Source organism: Diachasmimorpha longicaudata, chromosome 10 (assembly GCF_034640455.1).
Source record: "Diachasmimorpha longicaudata isolate KC_UGA_2023 chromosome 10, iyDiaLong2, whole genome shotgun sequence".
In the NCBI taxonomy this organism is placed as follows: domain Eukaryota; kingdom Metazoa; phylum Arthropoda; class Insecta; order Hymenoptera; family Braconidae; genus Diachasmimorpha; species Diachasmimorpha longicaudata.
Window position 1 is genome coordinate 6,178,069 of NC_087234.1, and position 25,151 is coordinate 6,203,219.

The following is a 25,151-nucleotide window of genomic DNA, read 5'->3' on the forward strand; positions in this document are numbered from 1 at the left end:
TGGGGGCTTGGGACTCTCCTGTGCGGCGACCCTTCACGCTTGCTTGGCTCCGTTGTCTACTCGTCAACGCTACGAGACGGCTATATGGGGTGTCAATGGGGTTCTCATCTCTCATATTCTTCTCAACAATTTCCTCCGTTTATTTTTTCATCACTCGTTCTCGTAGTCCAGTGTTTGACGTCTGCTTGAAAAAATTTCATTTTCATGAGATGCAAAAAATTCCACTCTTGATAAACAAAGAATTTTTCATCTGAATTAAGTCCCGGGCGCTTTGATGGGAATGGATGGACGAAAATCTCAGGGCTATGATTTTTAATCCGTGTCAAGTCCAGTGCCTTGAATGTTATCGCACTCGATCCAAGTAGAACATACCAATTTTAATCAGACTCATGAGCAAGATATAATTCCGATTTTTTTGCGAATAAAATTTAGTACTTTTCGCCACTGATGACTTATTTAATAATTTCTTTGAAATGAACAGGATCGCGAGGTCTAGATACAAATGAGCATCCCTGAAAGCTCAACAATCTGTAGTCACTAATACAGATCTCACGCGGTAACTCCCTGATATAAATGCACTCTCCCTTCATTCCAATTTCCCCTCACATCTTTTATCCCCCTAAAAGTATATGGGAATATACGGTATGTTGTCGTGGGCCCCCTGAAACTACCGTGTGGCATGCTGCCATTCAAATTTAAATCGTCACCCATACTGTCAGAAAAGAGAGAGCGAAAAAAAAACCCCGAGAAGGAAGAAAAAAAGGATTTTACACGTGTGAACGTATATGCATGAAATCCTTCTGCCAATGACACGCAAAGTAGCGCGTTTCAATCTCATTCACGACGGCACGAGTCTCCTGAACGTTTTTTTTTTTCTTCATTCGACTATTCAAGCCCCGGAGAAATGGCCAAGGGACTCAGTGGGAAATTTATTCCAACCAATTTGGAAACACCGAATGGGTGAATTCACAATTGTTAAATCTTTACAACTGTATCCAAAGTGCGAGAGGATTTTGACTTAATACGAGTGAGGGATTTAGCGTATCAATAATGAAGAAACATATCAGGTAAAAGTTTCTCTTTTATTCCATCTGCATTCTTCTATATTACTCTCTTTACATTAAATTAAATTTTTTTTTCTCTGACTTAATGGTTACTATTTATAAATAACTTTCTTTTTATCATCTTCCATAAACCACAATCAGACGTACGATGATTATATTTACAACACATTATTACGGCCTCTACCCACCCAGTCTGTTGCCCTCTCCCCTATATACAATCACAAAAGAAGAACAAAAGAATTCATTTACTCACACATCCTAAAAATTATTGTCCATTGTATATCTACAATCGTCGCATGTACAACAATGATAATTCAGTCACATTATGTACAGTAGAATCAAATATACTGAGGGAAAAAAAAATTGCCACGACACTGGGATCAATCGGTTATCCAGTGACAGAAACAGAAGTAATTTTTTGACGCGTAAATAAATAGTCACTCGTAGACGCTTGGCGCCTTCGGAGATATATCACTAGCCTTCCAGCGTTCTTGAGATTAAATCACCAAAAAACGTTCCGTAAGATCATGAGTCATTGAAACTTAGTAAGGCCTCCAAACAGGCTTGGCAGCTGGTGGTGACAGTAATTTCGTGGGTGATGGACTTCTCTTCGATATTAGTGTCGTTGGTGCTTTGAGCTCGCACTTTACACCTTCCGTTGGTTTTCTCGATGCAACTGGCCTACCTGGCGATGATGACGATGGGGTAACGGCTATCGGTGCTGGTGGCAGTGAATTTATTCTAATTGGCACAAAGGCACTGCGTACTTCATCAGTCGCTGATTCACTGCCACTGTCACTTGGACTTCTTGGTGGTGTTCTCGATGGGCTGTTTGGTAGTGCTGGTGTTTTATTGGTTGGCATACCAGGATACTCAGTTGGATACTTGACGTGTTCGTGAAATGGGTACGTGGACGGTAGTACTGTAGGTGGAAAATTTGGTGTGAACAGATCCGCTGATGGCATTGGTACAGTACCTGCTGAAGAAGAAAAATAAATATATACATATACATATAAATATATACATATATTTGTGTATTAGCAACGGGGCTTTGTGCTGAAGCGAAAGGGAGATGAGGCCTGTTGTATTGTTATTTCAGAGACGTGGGGAGGCAAAGCTTGTGGGAAAGGGAATGAAAGGAGGCATCCACCCTTCGGTCCAGTATGAATCATCACACAGAACCTAACGAATCGATATCAACATCACCCTTGGGGTTTCTCCCCCCTCCTCCTCCCCCTCTCACATTTTTCCCCTGCAGGATTTTTGTGTATCAATGCGATGGATGGATTGCGAGAGGATGATCGATTCTTACCTTTCATTAGAGCAGGATGATGCAGGTGCCACGCGTGACCGAGATACGCTGCGTCCAACCAGGGATTGAGGAGACCGAGTCCTGGGAAGCCTGGGCCGTACTGATAATCTGAAAAAATTGAGGCTTCGGTTAGATATTTCCTAGACAATTCTAGATGATGATTAACTCACTATTTCATCCGATCGGGAATTGAAGCACGTGAGACGTTTTATTTTGATAATTTTTGAAAATAGATTTTTATCGGGCATTAATCGGATAATTTCGGCGTGAATTTAACGACCGCAGCTGGGTAATTTTAGTAGTAAGAGAAGAAAAAAAAATGACATAGAAAGAATTCTTATGAATCGTAAAAAACCTGGGGCATCTTTAACGATCTTACTACGACTTTCTGCTCTAACTGGGAGATCTGGTTATTATAGAGTTGCCGTTTTGTGGCGCACATATGCTACCGCCATATGCCGTGTTATAAACAAACCCCACAAACGCTTGGCGGCATCTCTTTACATCACATCGTAAGACTTTATTTTCCCTTGTTTTTTCATTAGTTTTTTTTCAGCTTTTAAGATGGGAAAATCCCGGTGGCTTTGACGGCTAATTGTGAACCATATACCGATCATCAAAAGAGCACCGACTTTTGAAACACTGCCAGCAAATGAAATTCATTTTCACCGAGTAAAATTTGATTTTTCAAAATTAACCGAAACCCTCCCGCAATATCTACCTGAAATAACCAATTTTTCCGTAGCATTTTTCTATTTTTATATGAATCACCCGTGCAATATTGCCCTACCCTCACGCCAACATTTCAATTCGATCCCGGAGCCGAGCGAGTTGAGCGAATTTCGCGAATTACGAGTATCGTAATTTTTACCGAATTAATTGACGTTCATCGTTGAAATGCGATTTTGGAAAATTTGCGTTTGCGTATCTATGAACAACGGAAACACAGAGTGAACGAGAACGAAGGACTAACCAACTACCCATCTCCCTCTATCCTCAGTGAAAACCCCGATGGACACCCTCTCCGGTTCTCTGTGTGTGACCACTGAGCGCCCGACTGGCGGTTTGAGGTCCGCCAGATATACGCCGGGATTATTAAACGCCGCGAGAGGGTCACAACCTCTGACACCCGTTTTGCGGATTCGCTGTGTGGTACAGACATCTCCGAACAACTACCTCCCATTTATTATCGTAATGCGCATAATTATATGATTTAATTTTTCCAGATGACGGTGTACTTACTCGACTTGGATCGAGGCTCCCTGGGGCCGTCCACCGTCACCTTGATGGCTTTGGTGTAGGTGGCGACTTGAAACGGTATCGAGCTGATTTGAATCGTCAGGGAGAATGATTTGCCTGCGAAGAAAAAGTAACACAAGCTACATCACATGTGAGGAATATCCAAATAGTTTCTTATATATTCAATAAACATCTGGAGGAACGCTAATAGCATAGGGGAGCCTTATTATTGATGATTGATCTTTACCTCTACCGCTGCGTCCAACGAATCTCAGGTCATTGAATTTAGCCACTTGATTCTTCATGACTGCGGTACAATTTCTCAATTCACCGCAACAATTCTCGTCATTACCAGCGCGAATAGTGACTAGTGTACCATCGCTGACGTCGTCGAGTGCGACGACTTTGAATGCAACCGGCAATGATTTGTTGGATCTCCAGTGGGTCGGTAGGGCGCTGCACAAAATAGCAGGACTACCGGTCTGCACAAGATCACCGTGACACGCTCTCAGTGTATCGTGTACATGGCTGAAGATCTCCATTCCATTTGGTCCCTCGGGTAAATGCATTTTTAACAAATCCTCCAATATCGATAATTGTGATTATAAATCCTTTTTGTGCACAACAAGCCGATTGACCCGAGGATCAATGGCTACCAACTTGTTAATCACTGATTTTAAAACACTTCACACAACACTTCGCTGACACTAATTAACGATTGCCGAACGCTCAACAAACACTGACAAATATATGTTACTCTTATTACGTATAGATATACTGTCTTGGTGGAATCGTGTGGAGTCGGTGAAGTGGTGCTGCACCGCTGCAGTTTGATGTTTGCAACAGTGTTGAAAGGTAAATGTTGAATATACGACGCGCACTCGGTGCCGGCTCAGCGGATTCTAGTTTTTCGCTTACGTTGCCGCAGCTATTTAGAGGGGATTTTTTCCCCCACCAACTTTTTCCCAGAGCCCCACCCAGTGGTGACGCGTCGACCAATGAGGACGGTGGTCGTGTTTGTGGCCTCAGTGGCTCGCCGCCTTCAGCCCCTAACCAAGGCTTGAGGGTTGCTGGCGGTACCTAAGGCCTTGACAAGTTCTACCTATACATAACGGGGGGGTGGGTGGACGAGAGGGGAGGGACACTCTCACTCGCGCTCTGCTATCTCCCTCTGACTGTTGGCCCTCGGGGTGGATTGTCTCCCTCTGCGTTGGGATTTTCTACGTCTTCCTGCTTCTGCTCCCAGGAGTTGATGAAACTTCACCGATTTCCCTTTCCCAACGAGCTTGAGCTACTCTTCGGGGAGACGGTAGCGTTTACGTGCCCACACGCGCACGTGGCTCACTATGCGATGCTATTACTGATGAATTGAATGCTTTTTTCAGCGGTTCTTGAAATTTCATGCAGAATTTTTTTCTATTCTCTTTAAGAAGGTGATTAGTAGATGATTGGGAATGATCTGGGAGAATTAATAAATTATTTTCAATTTTAGGTAAAAATCTCCAGGACAATCTGATGACGTAAATTGTTTTCAATATTTTTTTACGTAGAAAATAATTTGATTGAATCGATCAAAAATTACGTAAACAAAATTTTCCGTTGTGTAAAAGGTAATCCCGTTGATCACATTCTGATAATAATGAGAGATGATTTGTTAATGAAATAGTTTATTCGATGGAGTATGAAATTGCAGAGAAAAAGATTTAAAGGTATCTGTTGAGTGTCAGTTCTGAACGATTAAAAACAGGGTAACGACCAGGAATAACCCTTTCGCACAGGTTAGTCTCATTACCCACTGCTAATAATCCTTTTGTGAACAATCCTAATGTACATCAGGGGATTAAAAGCCAAAATCCCAAACAAACCGCCCCATCTTAACGCGGTCAACCTCAACGAAAGTAGCCACCGGGGCATTGAAAATTTCATATTTTTGAGAATCAATTAACTTGGGAATGAGGAGAGTGAATGGGTTAAGGGGATAAGACTAAAGGGTTGGCTGGATAATCCCGGATAATATTTAGACAGGTCATCGACTCTTGAAGCCGCATTCGTACACCGGGGGTCTCACAATGTTTCCTCTTCTCCGCCTACCAACCAGTTTCCTCCGACGACAGAGAGGCGGCCGAGATATTTAACGGATGGGCTACTCAACATATTGTCAACTCATTATTCCTATCCGGAAAGCTGCTGGACGCTCCAATAAATTTAGGAATTGAAATGTATGAGTTTAAATATTTATCTAATATCTAATATACGCGTAATCGTTTGAATGCATAAACTAAAAATTGCTTTGGTAATTTTTTTAATGATATAAAATAAAAGAAAAATATTGAATACTTGAAATTGCCTCGAACTTTTCGAGAGGGAAGATGATACTCCCCAAAATAGTAGTAGTGGAGGGTAAGTGTAATTTATGGCCATTTTTGTGAGAATTTAACGTTCGAAATTTCACCGATTTTCGCGTAAAATAAATCGCGTCATATTTTCCCTTTATATCCAAAGGGCAAGAGGGAGGCGGAAACAATAAAATTTCGACTCGTTCATTGTCTTCAGGGGCCAAGGACGGAAGTGACCCACAACCTGGTGCCCAGAGGGGGGTGGAAAATTTTCAATCCAATAGTTAAGCCAATAAAATAACTGCGGCGAAAAACCCTTTGACTTTTTGGGTCAATCGGCTACGACTGTATCCACCTCAATTCTTATTGTCCTCACCTTCGACCATACCATCCAGCACAGTATCCACCCTTTTCCATGACCGAGGGCAGCTATTCCATTAGTTTGGAGGCGGACAATGAAGTTTATTGCGTTTTGGGTTGTTGCAATTTTCGAGTTTTCAGTCGGAATTCGGGACAATGGTAACGGAGTTATTGTTATGGTGACCAGAGCGTTGATTAGTTTAATGGCTTATTGGATATTCTTGTTTTTATTTGGGGATTGTAAATGTCACCAGGAATGCAAACGAGCATATTTCGAGAGACATTTGCTAAGAATTTAAACAATTTTTCTTTATCTTTGGAAAATAAAATTAATCAATGAATAATTTACGGTGCAATGAAAAAAAAAAACAGGAAATAATTCTATCTATTCTTCTCATTCTCTGGAAAGAGCGGATGTCAATAATCCATTCCGATGAAAAATAAATATTTCCCCCGTGAGAAAAAAAAATTGTAAAAAAACCGCCGGAAGTTTGATGACTAAAACATTCTCCCTCAATACGATCATTTGCAATCTTTTGTGAGATCGCATTATCCTCCTACTCCGCCTCCCCATTCTGAATTCATTCTCCATAATTTTTTATGGTCAGCACTGAAATCACAAACATTCATCCGCCCACTTGGGAAGAATAGAGAGTAAGAACGAAGGGAGGAAAAAGTTACTGAAATTTTTCACGTCTCCACATTACCCAGGCATAACCACGAAATTTTTTCTCAAGCATTAGGATCGGCCGTAACATTTTCACCATTCGGTTGACAAAAGGTCAACTCTCGTGGCACTGAACAGTGCCGTTGATGCTGGAAACATGTTTATTAGGAGCCCCGGGTACCTCTGGTTTGTCAAAGAAAACGAGAAAGAAATATAGAGGTGGGAGGGATCCACGCGCCTCTCACCGAAATCTTCCCGCTTTCACAGATTTTACCGAGTCCTTGAGGATGCCTCCACGGTTCCCGTGCCGTTCTCTCGACAACTTTTATTACCCTGCGAGGACCCCCTGAGACTAGGGATCATCGGGAGATTAACCTTGATTTTTTGCTACTAGAACAGCCACGCGACTTGCTCGTCATATTTTAAATGATGTCGATCTGTTTTCACTTTTCTTTGGAACGACAGACAGCAAAAAAAAAAACATTCAAAGAATATTCCTGAAAACTGAAAATTCCCTGAAAAGAAAAAAGCTCGTGTCGTTACGTCGTTGGCATATTCCATCTGCAGTGACAAAAATGATTGCCTCCCTGAGTGCATCGTGTGAAAAGCCCATCACCTCCATGACTAATTTTCAAAATGTGCGCCTACATTTAAACCCAAGAGACAAAATTTCCACATGGCCGATCGCGAAAGCCGAGCCCACGAACAAAAACAAAAAACCCCTGGCTTTCGAAATATTTTTTAATATTCAGAGTAGTGCCCAGTGCCACCGACGAACAAAGCCCAGGGCGACCTCTGGATGTCGCTACCGTACGAATCCCACATCCGTCCATTTCTTCACGCTCAGTAGCAAAAGACCGTGTAAACAGACACGTGCAGGGAGGAAAATAAAAATAATCCGAAGAAAGGGAGAAAAGAGAAATGGAACGGGGGGGAGGAAAGAGTACGCGGGGTAAAGGATGACTGGGTAAAGGTAAGAATTGAAAACAAAGAGGAAGCAGAAGTAGAGAAAGAAAATAACACGGAGGGAGGCTGGAGGATCCACACAGTGCGTCAGTTGGCAGGGGATGAAAGAGCGGGAGTGGGAGGCGTTTGTCGAGTGGCGGAAAAGAGGATATAGCCCTGGGGTAGGGAAAACGCGTACACCAAAAAGAGGAAAGAGTTATACGGCGCTGGGATACAAGGGAGAAGAGTTAAAAACACGAGTGGGTTGGGGGTAAAGGGGGTGAAAGGGAGCTACAGAGAGAGGTACAGTGTATTGTGTGCGGTGAGCGAGCCGGAAGCGCCGCCATACTGCGCGTATCGTCCCGCGTCGCCTTTTGTTTCCGTTCCCGTTTGGCCCCAATCACTTTCTCCACCATCCTCGTTCCACAACTTCCACTTTGCTCATCCCTCCCGCTTTGTTTTTCATTTTTTTCCCCCCTCTCGTTCTTCCGAGTGCTCTCTTTTCGTTTTTATTTCAACGTCTAGGCATTCAGGTGTACCTATGCAAAGAGGAAGGGTGCAGGGGTCGGAGGATTATTGGAGGTGTAGGAATTCACTTGTCCATATCCTCTCGACTATTTTTGGTGGGACTGACAAAAAAATATGACGATAATTCAGGGGAATTAACTCGTGTAGAAAATTATCTGGGTTTGGAATATATTTTGGAACTATTTGGAGGGCTATTGAGATTGACTCTCTTTGAAAAAACTGCAATATCTCTAGCTAAATCTGAAGTGCAAGTGATGTACACAAGGGCGATAATAACTGGTCCTGTATTTTCTCGTTACCACGTCGAACGCATTTCTCTCACTCCCAAAATCGTCCAATTAAGATTTGTCACGTAGAGCAATAGGATTTTAGGATGTGTCACGTATAGAATAAAAGATAGGGCGGCGAAGGGAGGGGGGGTGGAGAGAGGCGAAGGGCAGGGGTCCACACCGGTTTTGACACCATACTGATGATGACGACAAAACGAGGAACGACAGCGTCGACAGTGTTGGGTTATGTGAATGGTGGGATAGAGTGAGAAAAAGCCCACAATACCCTTCATCCAGTTTCCCTTTAATCCCCCCCACAGAGAAGCAAGTAATAATCGCCCGCGGCATCGATCATAACACCCAGTGTTCACCAGATTCGCCCTGTGACTTAACTGAAAATGTCCTTTGCAGAGCAGATTTTTTACGACGAGTGTTTGATATTTTTCGGAAGAGAAAATGAGAAGGAGTCGCGTCAATGGCTGACTTTTCTCTCGGTATCACATCGCGATTTCTTAAACGATTTCGTCTCGTAGATTTTTTTTTCTGCTGTCACACTGTATTCTCCTGGAAACAGGGTAACAGATGATTGAGTATAATCGATGGAATTCGTACGGCAACTTTCGATTGAAACTGTACTAAAATGTGTTGTAGGAGGGTGGAGTGGGAGGGGATGAGGGGTTGGAGAGAAATTGAAACAGCGGTGGGGTAAGTTCTAGGCCACCCCTGCCACCTTTTCGGCAGCAAGCAGCGTGTGCCGTCTATATACATGTACAAGGGGTGCGTCCTGCACACGTGACGCCTGATTCATACACAGACTGCTACGGAATCAATTTGTAATCTTGACTGGAATTAAGGACAAACGGTGGAGAGCTCGATGGTACGGTTATTGGTAAACTTGAATTGTGAAATTTCTTATCGAGCGTTACTTTTTTGAATGGCCCTTGGCAGTCGATGGAAAGAACATTTTGAAGCGAGAAAAATTGGTGGAGAATTGATACCGATGGGCCTCTCTACAGTATAAAAATTGAAATGGAATTTGGGAGAATAAAAAATATGTTCCAGATTTCTAGGGAATGTCTGTCTTTCCTCTGGGCAAATAAAAAGTGTGCGTTGCTGAATAATTATCCTGATTGACCAATTTTCATTAAAATCTAATTTCAGATACCATGAAATCCAAGATGATTGGCCAAGTTGGTAAATTTACTCGCTTGATAGCCGAAGACAATGTTATTGAGGAGGGATCATCAAGCTAGGATTGGATCGAGTTGGACTCGCTACGGTGGTGTATTGCCTCATTAATGCCGCCTGGACCCTTTATACTCGGACGATATTCACCGTAACCCCTCTCACACTTTACTTCCTATTACCCCCTGAGGTTGGACCCCAAATGCAGACTATATTCCCAACTCTCTTAAGTAAGGTCACCCAGTAATTTCCGGTAGCCATCTTGGCCGGGTTAAACGTAATTCGACGAGCAATGACAGTGAATTCGGGAGAGAGAATATCGCACCACCGGGAACTATCGGAAACTTCTTAATGTGGAGATTCTGACAAGTTCCTCGCCCTTTACCCCCAACACTCGGACAAACTGCGTCAAAGGGTCAAATATTTTTTTTCAAAAACACCTTCTCCATTAAAAACAGATAGATTCCATAACAATCGACAATGACAATTGTCTTTGCTGTGGAACTACCGTTCGTCCCACGATTTAATCGAATATTAGACGATCCCCTCCCCCCATTCTCGTTCAGTAGTTTCAGGGACTCGAGGGAGGACTAGCGAAATGTCATAGAAGACACCAGGGGATCAGCGAGACTTATGATGGCATCTCCCTCCTTGTCCGAGTGAAAATGCTGGGGGAATGGGTGTTAATTCCATTTTAACCTTTGGGGTTGGGACTACCCTCTAAGACGCCTGTATATTTAATGGACCTTCCTTGCTTTGCAACATCCTCCCAAAACCTCGTGTGCAACTTCCAAAGACTGGTACATTTATAATTCATGTATCCTCGCTGGCAACTGATCGATTCTTCATCCTGAAGGTTCATTGTCATTTTTGGGAGCGTTATCTCGAGAGATTTGAAGAGAATTACATCATTCATTTGTTCCAATTCGAATAATTTTTTTTGGGGATAACTTTGCTCATAATATTTCTGTTTCCTAGTCATCTGATACGCGAAAAGAAATTTTAGGACAAATTAGACCTCCAGTAAAAACGTTTCGTCCTCTAGAGGTCCGATTGTTATGCAGAAGTTCTTTCTATGCACTCATGCTGCAGTGTAGATGTGGCCTGATCATTCGATCCCCACCTAATTAATTAATTATTGGATGTAACGTTTGTTAGGAATATTTAGACATCCAACTGCCTCAGGATCCGTGAAAAAAATACCCCCCAACTGATCAAATATCAACCTATATCAGACTCATCAAAATAACCTCCCCAATCCGAAAAGTGTACAAACACACCGAAAGCCAATGCTCAACAAAAAAAATCCTTCCCATGACAGTCTATCCTTCGTCCCCATGACGTGTTAATCGCATAAGACTTCTCCCTTCTTGTCCCAAATAAGAGATCAAATTCAACTCTCGATGAAGAAAGAATATTGTGAATAAAAGACAGATGCATTCCATCAACAAGTTTCCAATATCCAATTCAAGGGTGGAATCATGGTTTCACGTGACACATAAATAAACGTTCATGACAATTCCACTGTCAAAAGACCTTTTTATCTGTTTTCCCTACGTTTTCTATGACAGTAGTGTCTTGAAATCCGATTTGCTATGTTAGGTAAAGCGATACGCAGGGGACAGAGAACTTGTCGTTCACATTGATGGGGATGGTTACTAATCTCTGTTGGGGCTCGTCATGGAGGGCTTTTGATCCCTTCGACAAACAGTGTAAAAGGATATCCTTCAAAAAATGTGAAAGTTGGAAAGAATAACCAGCCGGATAACTTTGGTCGACATATTTTGAGGTTAACCCTTCGAGCAGAGGAACAACCAGTTGAGCTAATATTTGATTACTGTTTTCGACCTTTTATTTGGGATCTGAAGGTCCTCTTCAGAGGACAAAGCGAATTATTTTTACGAACAAGGCAGAAGTGAATGGCCTCAAATCCTTTCAAATTTATGATCGGATTGGCGGGAAAAAACATTAGGCTTTTTCCATGTGTTCATTTAAACAATTTTGTAATAATAAATTGAATAAATGGAGGGGCTAATCCAAATTTATGTTTGTCGCCCTTTGACTTGGAATTTGGTGCCTGATGTGTGGCTGAAGACGATGCAACAGCACATGGCTAATTTTAGGGGTTTGAGGGGGTCTGAAAGCGTGACCACTCAGGCCATCTGTTGTCGGGTAGTTGAAGCTAGTTGGACGCGTGTCAAACGGTTTGATTTTAGGTGGCAATTGGCGTAGGGGATGGGACAGACGAGGAGTACAACTAGACACGAATTTCACTTTGGAGAATTTCAATGTTCGAGTGATAGTGGAGTTGTAATTGCTGTTCTAGGGTATTAGCTTGATTGTTATCAATGAGAGGACTTTAAGTGATGTGTTGTACAATTCACCTGGGGGGGTATATTTCAGGGGGACGATTCACTGGAGAATGTCTTACCCCACAATAGATGTTTTCCTTTTTTTTTCTGTGTCTTGCGGAATCGTTGGCCCCCGGTAGATATTTTTTCTTCACATTTTTTCCCTCCGTCTGTTATGAATAAGAAGATTGATACTCCAGAATGGAGAGGAGATCAACAAATGACCGAAGGCGGGTACTTTTGTCCCTGTCTCACCTGATTTAACGCGGACACTGGTGGCGTAGATGGTCTCCCTAGTTCACTTCACTTAAATGCGATTGTTGGGGGGAGTGATACCTGACAGATGTTTTTTTTCTGGGGATTTCGAGTATTTTTGGTTCCGCAAGACTACACACCTCACTCCCAGCTGGGAAGACGCGTGAGGGGTTTTTTTTACTGGAGTCAGCCGACTTTGAAGTTCCACTACAAGAACCCGTGACCTCTCTTTTCAGTTGGTCTTTATTTTGTCTCGTATTTTTGGGTGAATGGGGAGATTCTTTGGATCATAGTGTGGCCAGGCGCATTCCACTGCAATTATTTTTTTAATTTATGCAGGCGGTCTCATGACCCTCATACGTGACTACATTGAAAAAAAAAATGGAACGTCTTCCGATTCGTCCGGGTGAATTGATAGCAATGATAAGAGCTATCGATTTAATATAATTTGCCTGAAGTATTAAAACTCTAGAGGGCAAAACTCCTTTTAAGGACAAGTTTTGTTGGAGATATTAGACGTGAGAGGGTAATTTTTGTGATAAAACTACCCTTCGGCCCTCGTTTCGCCCCCTGCAGGTCTAATTTTTATCTAAAATTTCTTTCCGCGTGTGAAGATACATCGGCGCCTGTTTATAAGGGCATAACGGAAAAGCATCGGAAGGGGGAGAGGGGGGGAGAGACTACGTATATGACTGCAGCGGCGCGTAAACCGGTAATTCCGCTGCGTATGAATTGCAAAGCCCAGTCAACCCTGCCATCGGTTCTCCACACCGCTCTTTCCATCCCCTAAACCATATCACCTATCGCTTTCTACTCTCTCACTCAGCCTTTATCTCTTGGTCTCCTGTACACCCTCCCAGCCCCGACCCTCTTCTGGAACAAGGGCAGGGGGAGTTGGAGTTATCGAGTAATCAGCCGCGTATTGTTTTACGAGTCGCTGAATCGGAACGGCGATTGGGCGCCGATCCTGGCGCCCTCAATACACTGCACAGTTCACAATATTTGGTTTTTGGCGATCAAAAAATCGGTTAATCATTATTTCCTTTGAATCAGTGAGTTCGGATATTTTTTATCGCCCCCCAATTCCACCGAAATTTCAAGAAAAGATCGGTAGTGATCTGACTACCAGAGAACATTCCAGATTTTTCAGTTTAATTATTCGGGAAAATTATGGAAAATCAGGAAAATTAAAAAACGCACGAACTTTAGTAATTCTGGCCTTACAGAGTCACAATGTTACGCGCTCGATAGAAAGAAATAAAAACCTGAAAATACCGTAAAACTGACTCTCCATATGTGGGAGTATTGCATAGCCACGACTGGTTGAGGGAGTTGAAAAACCAGGAAGGAAGAACTAGAGGATGGGGATTTGAAATCGTCGAAGAGAGATACAAAATATAGGTGTACTCCCTGAATCGCGGGTTGTTGGATCCCAGTATATAGAGCATTTTTAGTTGATGGTGGTAGTGGGCACCGGTGGACACATATACCTACCCGTGTTAGCAACCCCATTGATCTGGCGGTGGACGCGGCAAAAACGAGCTTCGAAGCACACACCAGAGAGGCCAGGGGGGGTGTGTGAGTGGGAGGGATGGGGTAGCGAATTGTGCAAAATTTGCGGAGTGCTGAGCCACTGCCATTGCAACGCTGTGGGGGTGGGTTGTGTTGCACGATTGGGGTGGAAACGAGAGTGGGTGGAGGTTGTTGGTGGACCCCCGGAGGAAGAGACAGAAGAATAGCCGATTCCAAATGGCAAAGAGTGAGAGAGAGAGGGAGAGGGGGAGAAGGGGTGGGTGAAAAAAAAATGTTGGAGTGTGAGGGGATGAGTTAGAAACGGTGAAAACGTGGCCTACCCATCCGTCCTGTCGAGATTCGGTCGGTTTGTTGGCCTCGCGATGTATGGATGGATTCTGCACCCTTGTTACCGTATCCCACCCGGTCTCATTCTACATTCTGTCTGTCTCTGTTTAACCCTGAACGAAAGAGCCACTCACCCTCACCATTATTCTGGTTGAAGACTATCTATTTCAGTGGGTTAACAGTGTGGTAATGGTTAGAGGCTGTTGTTAACTAGTTTTTTTTTTCGGGACGGGAGAGACGCGAGGGGAGACCATTATTTATTCTTTTGGGGAATTTTAATCATTGGATGAAGTGATAAACATCTCGGATGATGCAAGACCACTTCTGGCTTCGAGTGGAGGCTTTGTGATCTTTCACAACCAGATGTGCAGAGGAAAAAAAATTTATAACGTTGATTACACTGTCAGAGCGCGATCCTTCGGATATTTCAGCTTCTCTTCATATAAGAGAAAATACTAATTTCGCACCGTACACTTTGATTGCGAATGAAAAAACCTGTCCTCCGTTTATTTATTTACTTGGCGAGGACGAACTTTTTTTTTCATAACTTTATTTTGCAGGAGATCTTATTAAAAATAGAATTTATTGATTATTATCTGGATTATTACAGCTCATCGCATTAGGAGATCTGCCATGTACTGCTCATCATTACAACGCACAAAATTACCGAGTGATATTGGCATCCGACAGAGAGGTATTTCCGACCTAACAGAACTGAATAAAATTATCAATAATTATGCATAGGGGAAGAGTAAAAAATTCTAATTGTACAGACGTACAAATTATACAACTCAATTTTTAATTCACTCCTCGAAAGAACGCAATTTCCTTGAAGTATAAAAAGTGGAAAAATTAAATAACAATTCCGTTATTTTTTTTCACTCAGCATAACGATAAACAGCACGTAATTTTAATTGAATATTCCACCCCAGGTACAATGAGTATTTTTGTACATGAAATGCGCATTAATAACGAACCAATCACCTGAATTTCCATCAAACTCCACGAGCTTTCCATTCAGCATGAACAAATTAATCGAACGATGTTAATGTAAATGCTACGTTAAAATTACCACTCTAGCAGTAGTCTCACAAACCTTCCTAGCAATCCAGTCAGTCCCATCAATACCCTACCCCATCAAAAATTCTATCGTAATCATCATAATTATCCAGAGTGCCTCCCCGCCGTGAAAAGCCCGATGGCGCCGAAAAACCGTTGATCCATCGATGGCAAAAAAAGCTCTGAGAGATTTTCTACACAGAGGTTGTTCCATCAGAAACTAAAAAAAAAACGACAGCTCAAAAAAAAAACGCGTTTGTAGTGGGTGTAGGTACACAGAGGGGGCTAGTGAGGTTTTTTTTTCACCTCGGTGTTCGTATTATAAAAATCCACAAAATAACCGAGCAGGGCCATTAGCGATGCTCTTTTAACCCTCGCCATTCAGCGTCGTACCCGCTGTGATGCGTGTAAATTTTCCAGTGTTGGTTTCGTCGGTCTCTATTGGACGAATACATCCATCCTCCTCTATTTAACCCATTTTGACCCCGGTGTTCTCTTTCGCACACTCGACTACATTTTTCGACGAGTGGTACAGCCTTGTGTGTCATTGCTGGCTACCCCCTTTCCCCCTCCCTCACCAACTCACTCTTCCTCGTACACTGGCGCACTCTTTGGCGCTCTCTCTCTCTCTCTCTATCTGCATAACAGCTCTTCCAACATCCCAGCGCTTGACCAGCCTTTTCCAACCCACTCACTTCCTCTCTCCCTGTCCCTTTTTACTCACTCCACCCACAGTGGTAATCCGACTGGCTAGCCACTCGCGCCAACAAATACCCTCACCATCCCCAACCACCTCATCCTCTTTCAACCTCACTCCATCCTCTACATACACACTCTCGTCCCACTCCACTTCACTCTTCTGTGCTGCACGCCAGTGGTACACTATGGTGAACCACCCCCAACACCCCCAACACCGCGAAATCCACGACTCCCCGGCTCTGTCCCTGTTCTACCACCTCGTTCGTTCACTCACTTTTACTCGTGCACTCACTCATCCACTCACTGCATATAGCAGCTACTGCCGCTCCCAGTGGGATTCGTTTTTTGTATCACTTTTTTTTACACTCACGAACATAAACACAGCTGCAGTAGATTCTATGTCAAACTGGGGAAATTATTTCTCATGATTTTTTTTTTCCACTCAGTCAGCTGGGGATACTTCTATCGCGGAATTGACTTGTAAGGTCAATTTTCAAATTTTATTCTCGTCGATTGTAATTTATTTAAATACCGATGGCCAATCCTTTGATCTCCAATGTCGATGCCAAGGACGACCATCGGAAATCGCTCACCGTTCACTCGTCATGGAGCTCTGGACAAGAGTCACAAGTCACAATACCACATGCACTGGGTTGATATTCTCGATAATTTATTATTTTTAGCTCAAAGAAAACGCCTGACTTTCGCTCTAAATTCATTTTTTCCGATGGTTCTCCTTGCCCCACCCTATCATTGACATTAACCCCTAAACCACCCATTTCATTTAATGTCCCTCCCCCAATATATATCTATAGACCCAGTGATAATTAAATCGCCCTGAGTATCCGGATATTTGACAATGCAACTAATATCGCTGTCGGTCTCGTGGCCTCATTGGATATCGTCAGTACATACTGGAGGACGGTGTTCTTCTCGGTACATATATGAAAAGGGGTTTAAAGGCTGATAAAATGAGGCAAGCAAGGGCGCTCGGTTACCACCGATGCAGGAAGGGCAAGGGGAATGATGGACAGACCAGGCATTTTCCAGTCCTCCCTTCTCTTTTACCCCATACACATGTGTTTGTGTAAGCGTGTAACCCCAGTAGACTTGCGTATGTACATACTCACTGTTGAAACACACACTAAACCCTCGGGCCTACGTATAATCTCATCCGGTCTTCATCCCTCCCCCTCAGCCCCTCTATTTAGAATCACCAACAATGTGAGAGGGCCATCCCAACGTATCGTTCGTACGTCGAAACGAGGTCCTGTGCGAACCTGTCACGTGCCTCTCTATATACATACTCTTCGCTAAACTCACGTGTACTCTGTCTTTATCATGGCCAACACTCTGTTAGCTCGTTTCCTCTTTCCCACGTCACTCTTGTATACCCTGTGCATCGGTGCAAGCATCAGCCTCACGTGATGAAGAGAGCTGGGCCAACAACGGCGCTCGGGTAAGAGAAGGAGGGTGAGGGGAGAGGGAGGGGCTTCAACCCCCTCGCGGAACCGCCATGAAAATCCGGCACGCATACACACGCATTCATGTGTGTAGGAACATATAATATGGTAAAACGAGTGAGTTTGAGGCTCGAAAATCTCACCGACTCGCGGTAGTTCGGTTTTTAGTTAATACCTATCGTGTACAGTACTGGGTAACCGACATAACCCCGACGATTCTTCCAACGATTTTCGACGGATAAATGCGTTGTTCGCGGGGAAATTGCGCGGTTTGGAATTGTGAGAGTGATCTTATTATTTTGGTCAATCATCGGGGATTATTCGTAATTTATGGTCAGGGGTAGTTGGAGGGTTTCAGGGGGTTTGCAGTTATGGCAGGGAATTTTGGGGAATGGAGGACGCTGAGTGCACTAATTATCGGTCGGGGGAAGTTTGAAAAAATATGTCAGGATTGGAGGAGGCTGTGTTGGTCAGGATTTATTGATTTTTGAATTGATAGAATAATTGTAACTGGGAATTGTTGAAAAATTAATGGTTAAATGTACTGGTAATTGTACAATTTGGTAATTATAGGTTGTCGGCCAGGGGAATGGCTAGCGTGGAGTGAGAATGAGGTCTGTGAGGGAAGTAACGAAAAAACTAAAGCATTTTGTAGTCCAACACCTAAAAACACTCGGTGTGTATTTCAACGAGGGAAATTGTAGTAAACAGGGAAAGAGGGAGGGAGAATGAGACAGACGAGAACGCCTTCTCTTAACGATTCCGAGTGCGGCGAACCGGTTAACCGGTCATTAGCTGATCGCACACCGGTGGATGTAAATTAAGCATCGAGGTAATTTCGGCCCTTCTAACCTTCTCTCTCATTCTCGTTTATTTTTTACCACTGGCGTGAGGGGGATCGAGCGTGAATAATGACAGAGCATCGCCAGGTGAACGGATATCACAAGTTTACGGATATTACAACTGTTGTGACTGCTAATTAAGCAAATAAAATTTTCAAGGACTCGTGCATCACCTGTATCATTTAAATGAACCCAGAGAAAAGGTCAATGATGTTTTACCTCTGGTGACGTTGACTCGATATTTTTTGATGAATAACATCCCGATGAAACATTTTCCCGATGTTCTATGATAATTTATTAAAATTTCATGTGATGAGCTTTCGAAAGTTTGGCAGTGGAGGTTGACAGGCGAATGAAGTTTGACCTTTTACCCATTCTTGAGAGTCCTCAGTCTCGTATTGAACGTTAATCCAGTCCTTGAGACTTTGAAACCTTTCACGGATCACATCACAAACGACAAACAAGAATTCGAGCTTTAACAGGAAATTTCCAACTGCATTAACCTCATTTTCCCCTCACACGTCTCTCCGGGTAAATTTTTTTCCTATCTTCTTGATGTATCCTGCATGTAATACAACCACAAGCTCACCCTCGTCACCATCAGCTTTGTCATGGAAACCCCGTAATTACAGCCCCGGAGGTCTTCTCGTTTTTCACGTTCAATGAGAACACCACACCCACTCCTCTCCCTCTCTCTCTCTCATTGTACACAAACAAAAGACCATGAGGATGCACAAATTCATCACAATGCGATAGATCTTCGGTTATTTTTCGCAGCGGTTGGGAGCGGTAGTTTGGAGATTTTTTTTTTCTGTTGCTTCTTCGTTTTGGAGGACGGAAAGAAATGAATGAAAAAGAAATCGGTTGGATCGCATCTCTTGCCGCATATTCATCCCCTCGTGGTCTCTATTTGGAGTGCAAGAATCCGGCGGGAGGGAGGGGGAGGGGGGAATGCTGACAGAGCACAGATTCCGAGGCGCTGATAGGGAGCTTCCGGAGTTTCCTGTGCTGACCCATCTCGTCTACATCCTCTCGTGATTCTCTTGGCTAGAGTGTCTTCCAGACGATAATAGGGCTTCCCAGGGAGGGGGTAGTACAAACCACCCCCGAAATCGGTTGAATTACTCCAGTCTATTGAAGTATTTCATCGGGGAATTTATCGGGCCGATTGTTGCTGCTAATTTAGAACATTGAAATATATTGTTTATTTATTTGGACGGGCAGTCATCTGCGAACCTATCGATTTTATCCACCGGAAGGTGGGCAAAGTGTCACATTTGTTATCTACTCAAAACCCCAATACCTCTGTTAATAAACAAAGATATCAATAATTAAAGTGGATCACTCAGACTGAACTCGTTATTATTGCAGTTGATTAGTGCATCTAGGACAGCTCGGAGACCATCAACGAAATGAATGAATATCATCAATATGTTTTCATTAAGCTTTCAGTCTCGGGAAAAAAATGTACAATCGTTAATAACATTCTGAAAATTTTTTAACGGTCTTTGACTCGCTCTATTAACAATCTCTCAGTCGGCAAAGGGGGATTCATAGATCAGTCGTATTTTTTTTTTCACGATCGGCATTTATTTTTTTATGCTGTACATCTCATTGAAATTTTCAATACATTTTCAGGTACATCAAGTTTTCCTCTTTGCCATGTAATAAATTTTTAGTAGGCTCATATAGGGCATTTCAAACAGCAGTGAATGAATGTATGACAAGATGAAAACAGTGCCTGTAAAGCCCAAGAAGAGAACCAGCTGAAAAGAGATATAGATTGTCAGCAATCGTGATAATCCATGATAAACAAATTGATTTTTTCTATTTATGGCTTGGAATCTATAAATACTTTTCTAAATTTTTATACTTCAACAAAAAAGAAATCGGAATGAAAAAATCGTATGAGGTATCGGTGCAACTTACATTTGGTATGAAGTCAACATGAAGAGTTACTTCACCGATCAAAAAGTAACTCTGGATGATCAGGGGATTGAGGAGATAAGCACAATACGTCAGTTTACTTCCTGGTAGCCACGCTTTGAGGGATAGCAGTGAATTAATAATTCCTGAGGAAGAGCAGAATGAGTGAGATGATTTGGAATAAAATTATTAATTAAATATGAAGCTCACCGCCGTAATTATTCACACACGCGAAGACAATCCATGCAATACCGATAGACCAGACCGTTCGAAAGAGGGCGACGAAAACGACTGCTGGGATGGGAGTGAAGTAGAATTTTCTGTAGTATAATCCGAAGACGCCGACGATGTTGCAAGCAAGACCAATTATCCATAACAACCAGACGGTTTTCTGAAGGATAAAGTGAACGTTGAAATGTTTGGAACGACGAGCTAATCTCTAGTTATTTTTTAACAAGTGCGACTCCAATAATTACCTTGTTAAGGTTGACCTTGTTCTTCATTTTCATGACTATGTAGCAGGTGACCAATCCCACTATGTAAGGTCCTATCCGTGTCCATGGGGGTACGTATACCTCGGATATAGAATGGAACAGTATTTCTATACTGTTTGGAGAACATTCTCGGATGAATAAATAATCCAAATTCACGAGAAGAAAAAAATTAAGTGCAAATAATTTTAATTCCTCCAAGAAAATAATAAAATAACAAAAATTGTTGCTCACGTGGGGACGTAGTCAGTGGTGTAGACGGTATATCCCGTGATGGCGAATGACGACAGGAGGATGATAACGGAAATCCCCAGGGAGGTGTACAGATACCTGATTATTTGATAGAAAAATAAAAAAACGTTAATCAGCCAGTAATAATTACCAGGAAAACTTGGTTCTCACTTTCTGGAGAGGAGTAACAGAATTGTTCCGATTATGAAAAATTGCATGTCATCTGACAGGTACCAACTCCAGCTGAGACACTGGAAAATATAATACACGAATTGAAGTGATTACTTTCAGAAATAAAGAGAAAAAAATATTTCGCGAAGCGATGTTGTCACTTACTGGCGCCTCGGAAAATGGTGGAATGCTATTGATGTAGAGTAGATTGGCCCACCAACCCTCCGAACACTGTTTTTCGAGCCTATCATATGTTTGAAATGGAGATCTTCGACTGAAGTAGGTACCAGCCCATTCTGCGAAACCGATGACCATCAGGTAGGGGGGTGTGAGTCTGAGAGTGAAAGGATAAACATTAGCGATTAATAATTAATTAATTAAAAAAATATCTGGTGATAAACAAGTTTGAAGAATGTTCAAATACCTGATGAATCGTTTTATGACAGTCTCGATCACCTCTGTCAATCGGAAACCCTTCGGTGGTTTGTCATCGTTTGGCTCGTTGGTCCTCAAAAAAACGTAAGTGACCAAATACCCACTCAGGAAGAAAAATGTGTCCACAGACAAAGATCCATTACTAATTATCTGTGAGACAAAGTCCATGCCCAGTCTGTATTGCCATCTGCCGTTGTCTACGAGATTACAAATTAATTAAAATTACGATTTTAGTCTGGAGACAAAAACTTTCTGTAAAATTTGATTTTTTCAGCCCCACAATAATCAATCAACTGTAAGACTCGTACCAATCACTTTAAAGGCGTATAATACTGTGTGGACTATTAGGACCCATGCCATACTAAGAAATCTGAGCCCATCTAGACACGGCATTGAGCGTCTATGGGATACATTGAAGATGAATTTTGTGTTTGAGTAAGCCGAGAAAGACAGAAAAATTGCTCCAACTACACTAGGCTTACTGACAGGAGGAGGTGGATTAGAAGGGCCACCATTTTCCACATTCAATTTGGGCCCTAAAAAATGGTAAATAACAACTATTACAAAAATAAAATTATTCATAACAGTTGGAAGACACCAGAGAGGTGAAGAATAATATTTTAATAATAAATATATCATGTTTTATCATATGTAGACTTTGTTATTTATAAACTCACCAGAAACGTCTAATTTATTCCTCTCAAGTCGCTTCTGATGCACACGAAGATCATAACAAGTACCAACAATTACCATCAACAGCGTGATGAGTACTATAACTCTATTAACAAAAACCAAACCGCTTTAATAAACACTCCGCACTCTAATTATTTATTATTCATAATGTATTGCATTATTCACACATCGGAATACAGGAGTACGAACCCTATTACAACGACTCGCCAGCTCGGGTGCGTTAAGTCGCCTTTGAGATCATTAACAGCCATGAGAGTGAAGTCCATGCTGTATAGACTACCGACTATTAATTTTCTTTCGTTAAAAATCTTCTCCAGGATCATGCCTAATTGGTCGCTACGACAAATGTCAGGTAAACATAGCCCCAACACCATGATTTCCTGGAACCACGAGGATGAAAGTGATTTTGAATGTTTTAAAAATTGGTGGGTTCACGAATTTTTGAAAAAAATACGAGGGGTACGGTCGGTCCAGCTGAGCTGAATCAGCTATATACTATCTTTAAGGGCTTTAAGGGCTTATTTATTTTTTTTACCTCATCTAATAGCCTGTTCTGGTACTGCACGGTACTGTTATGACTTAACTGGACGGCGAAATAATTAACTGGATAAGGTGGAACTTCCTCCTCGGGATTTCTGTACAAGGTAATATTTTCCATGTATCTAGGGTTCAGTACTACTGGTTCAGGGTTGGCCGTATCGAGGCACTGAGTTTTTGAGCCCACCCAAAAATTATTTCCGTAAACGAAACCGGGGTTCGGCGCTCCACTGGCATCCAACACTGAAATTTTTCAATTAGTTGGTGCATAAATATTTCCAATAAAATCCAGGGTTCACTTAATTATTGTGGTCTCCCATCATTAGCGATGTAGATGATATGACGGTGAGTTGCGAGAATAAAAAGTTGAATTAATTAAATGTGTAGAAAATACAATGAGTGACTAAAAAATTCGCATTTGCCTTTCGCGAGTAGAAGAAGTAAATGTCAAGGGCGTCACTTGCTCCACATAGATATTACATCAGAGGTGTGTTAGTACGAGCAAAATGACTGGTTCTTACTTCGCAAACTCCACAACTTGCGATTATCAACACCTTCTCCCAGTTGTTCCAATTGGGATCGGCATCTGCTGGAAGCTGGGAGTAAATGGGCATTTTTGGCGATTGTGTAGGCGGGCATGGTACCCTCTAAGATATCTCTGTCATTGCCCATAATTCCAGGTGTCATGGCCATCACTATGACCGCGACGGAGATGACGAAAGTCGTCATTTTTGTCTGAATCCTTATGCCCACGAGCATCGTTACAGAATTTCACCGATTTTTCGCTGGAATTCGGAAATTGGCTCATTAATTTTTCAATGAAAACGTAAAAGAGACTTTTAAAAAATTCAGCAAATTTTTTCTCTGGTCATTTTTATCCAAGTCTTTATCACACTACAATTTGGACAGTTGTTTCCTCTGGGCTCTTCAGTGGACTGAAATTCCATCGAGAAATTTTTGAAACAGTGGCACGGTTCGTAAATAATCGGGTGCTAATTGCTCAAATGACTCGGTCTAAAGTGATTGAAAAAAAATTCACTGAACAACGGGATTCGGCACTCACTTCAACACCGTAATGGAATCACTCAATCACATGTTAATACAAGGGAGTGAATATATTCCGAAACGATTCGAACAAATGTGCACCTCAGGGATGGAACGTATACTGCCCTCGTGATTGACCGAACAACTGTAGCTCCAGTTGTCGCATCTTCCAATAATCTATTCGAAATTATAATACGAGATGTATCGAGGCTTCGTCCTCGAGGAAAAAAACTGAATATTTCCGTGACATCGCGAGGATATCGCGAGACGTAAAAACGACAGTTTACCATTTCCCCGATTGTTGGGAAAAAATAAATTTATTCAATACTGATGACAAACACTTCTTGTCGGCTCACTCAGCCTTCGCTCTATTAATTCTATTTTTAACAAGATCACTGAAATTATTATTATTAGTTCAACAACTGCATCATCACCATTACTATTCATTATATTGGATTGTCAAATATCAATCATTACTAGAGATCTATTTTAATTATTGCTCTCTCATCAGCGAAACCATATTTATCCCTGAAATATCGTGTATATCATTCATAACTTTTTATTGATTCGTGTCTTCTATAAAAAAATAAATAACACTCTCACTGAAAAATATACGGACTTATTTTTTCGTTTATTCATGATCACCGCAATTATGTCCTCCATCGTGGCCCCCGATATAAATGAAATGAAGGTGAGCCGAACAAAAAATTGTCTGTCACATATTAATTGACTATGCAGATTAAATGGGATGTTCAATGTATCAAAAATCCAGAACAACAATTGTCTGAAAGAAAAAATACTTTGTCATTGTCCGACTGCATGTGTATTGAGCATTAACATAATTTCATGATTTTCATCGGAAAGTGTCAAGTGTCATAATTGCCCCATAGACTCCACAAAATCAATAATTTCCATTTCTCGCAAATTTCTCATGTAAATGATAATGAATGCAAAAAAATCACTGGCAACGGATTTTACCATCACCAGTTTGAGTAGGTGTTATACCCAGGGTGAAAAATCGCCTGACGTCAAACTCGTAACAGCGCTTTATCGAACTCTCATTACCAAGCCGGGGTTCGGCAAGCGAATGTGTTTTTCGGGCTCGTGTGGTCGGCCACCGGGCTTTGCACCCCCTCATCCTCCCCCCTCCCTCTGTTGGTCTCTCTCCACCACTATTTTTGGCTTTCTC

General features: G+C 42.1%; 2 protein-coding genes across 5 annotated transcripts; both read right to left on the reverse strand.

The window, feature by feature from the left end:
* Positions 1-933: 933 nt before the first annotated feature.
* LOC135166956 (segmentation protein Runt-like) lies at positions 934-17,437 on the reverse strand. Of its 3 annotated transcripts, XM_064129735.1 has the most exons (6): positions 15,737-17,437; positions 15,468-15,650; positions 3,863-4,975; positions 3,619-3,732; positions 2,377-2,484; positions 934-2,043 (listed from the first exon to the last, which is right to left on the reverse strand). In XM_064129735.1, exons 3-6 carry the CDS (start codon positions 4,182-4,184, stop codon positions 1,607-1,609), a joined length of 981 nt encoding a protein of 326 aa, XP_063985805.1. In that variant the 5' UTR covers positions 4,185-4,975; positions 15,468-15,650; positions 15,737-17,437; the 3' UTR covers positions 934-1,606. The 3 variants fall into 3 exon arrangements, with proteins under 3 accessions (XP_063985805.1, XP_063985806.1, XP_063985804.1); XM_064129736.1 differs by lacking the exons at positions 15,468-15,650; positions 15,737-17,437 and having other exon boundaries at positions 934-2,040; positions 3,863-5,392; XM_064129734.1 differs by lacking the exons at positions 15,468-15,650; positions 15,737-17,437 and having other exon boundaries at positions 3,863-5,392.
* A 2,602-nt stretch (positions 17,438-20,039) lies between these two features.
* Positions 20,040-24,141, reverse strand: LOC135166954 (nose resistant to fluoxetine protein 6-like). 2 transcript variants are annotated; one of them, XM_064129731.1, is made up of 14 exons: positions 23,982-24,141; positions 23,440-23,703; positions 22,917-23,161; positions 22,571-22,761; positions 22,366-22,466; positions 21,997-22,224; positions 21,678-21,885; positions 21,419-21,587; positions 21,254-21,333; positions 21,086-21,181; positions 20,837-20,966; positions 20,571-20,751; positions 20,364-20,506; positions 20,040-20,200 (listed from the first exon to the last, which is right to left on the reverse strand). In XM_064129731.1, the coding sequence occupies exons 2-14, from the start codon at positions 23,675-23,677 to the stop codon at positions 20,078-20,080; spliced, it is 2,133 nt and encodes a 710-aa protein (XP_063985801.1). In that variant the 5' UTR covers positions 23,678-23,703; positions 23,982-24,141; the 3' UTR covers positions 20,040-20,077. The 2 variants fall into 2 exon arrangements, with proteins under 2 accessions (XP_063985801.1, XP_063985802.1); XM_064129732.1 differs by lacking the exon at positions 23,982-24,141 and adding an exon at positions 23,817-23,948.
* Positions 24,142-25,151: the final 1,010 nt, after the last annotated feature.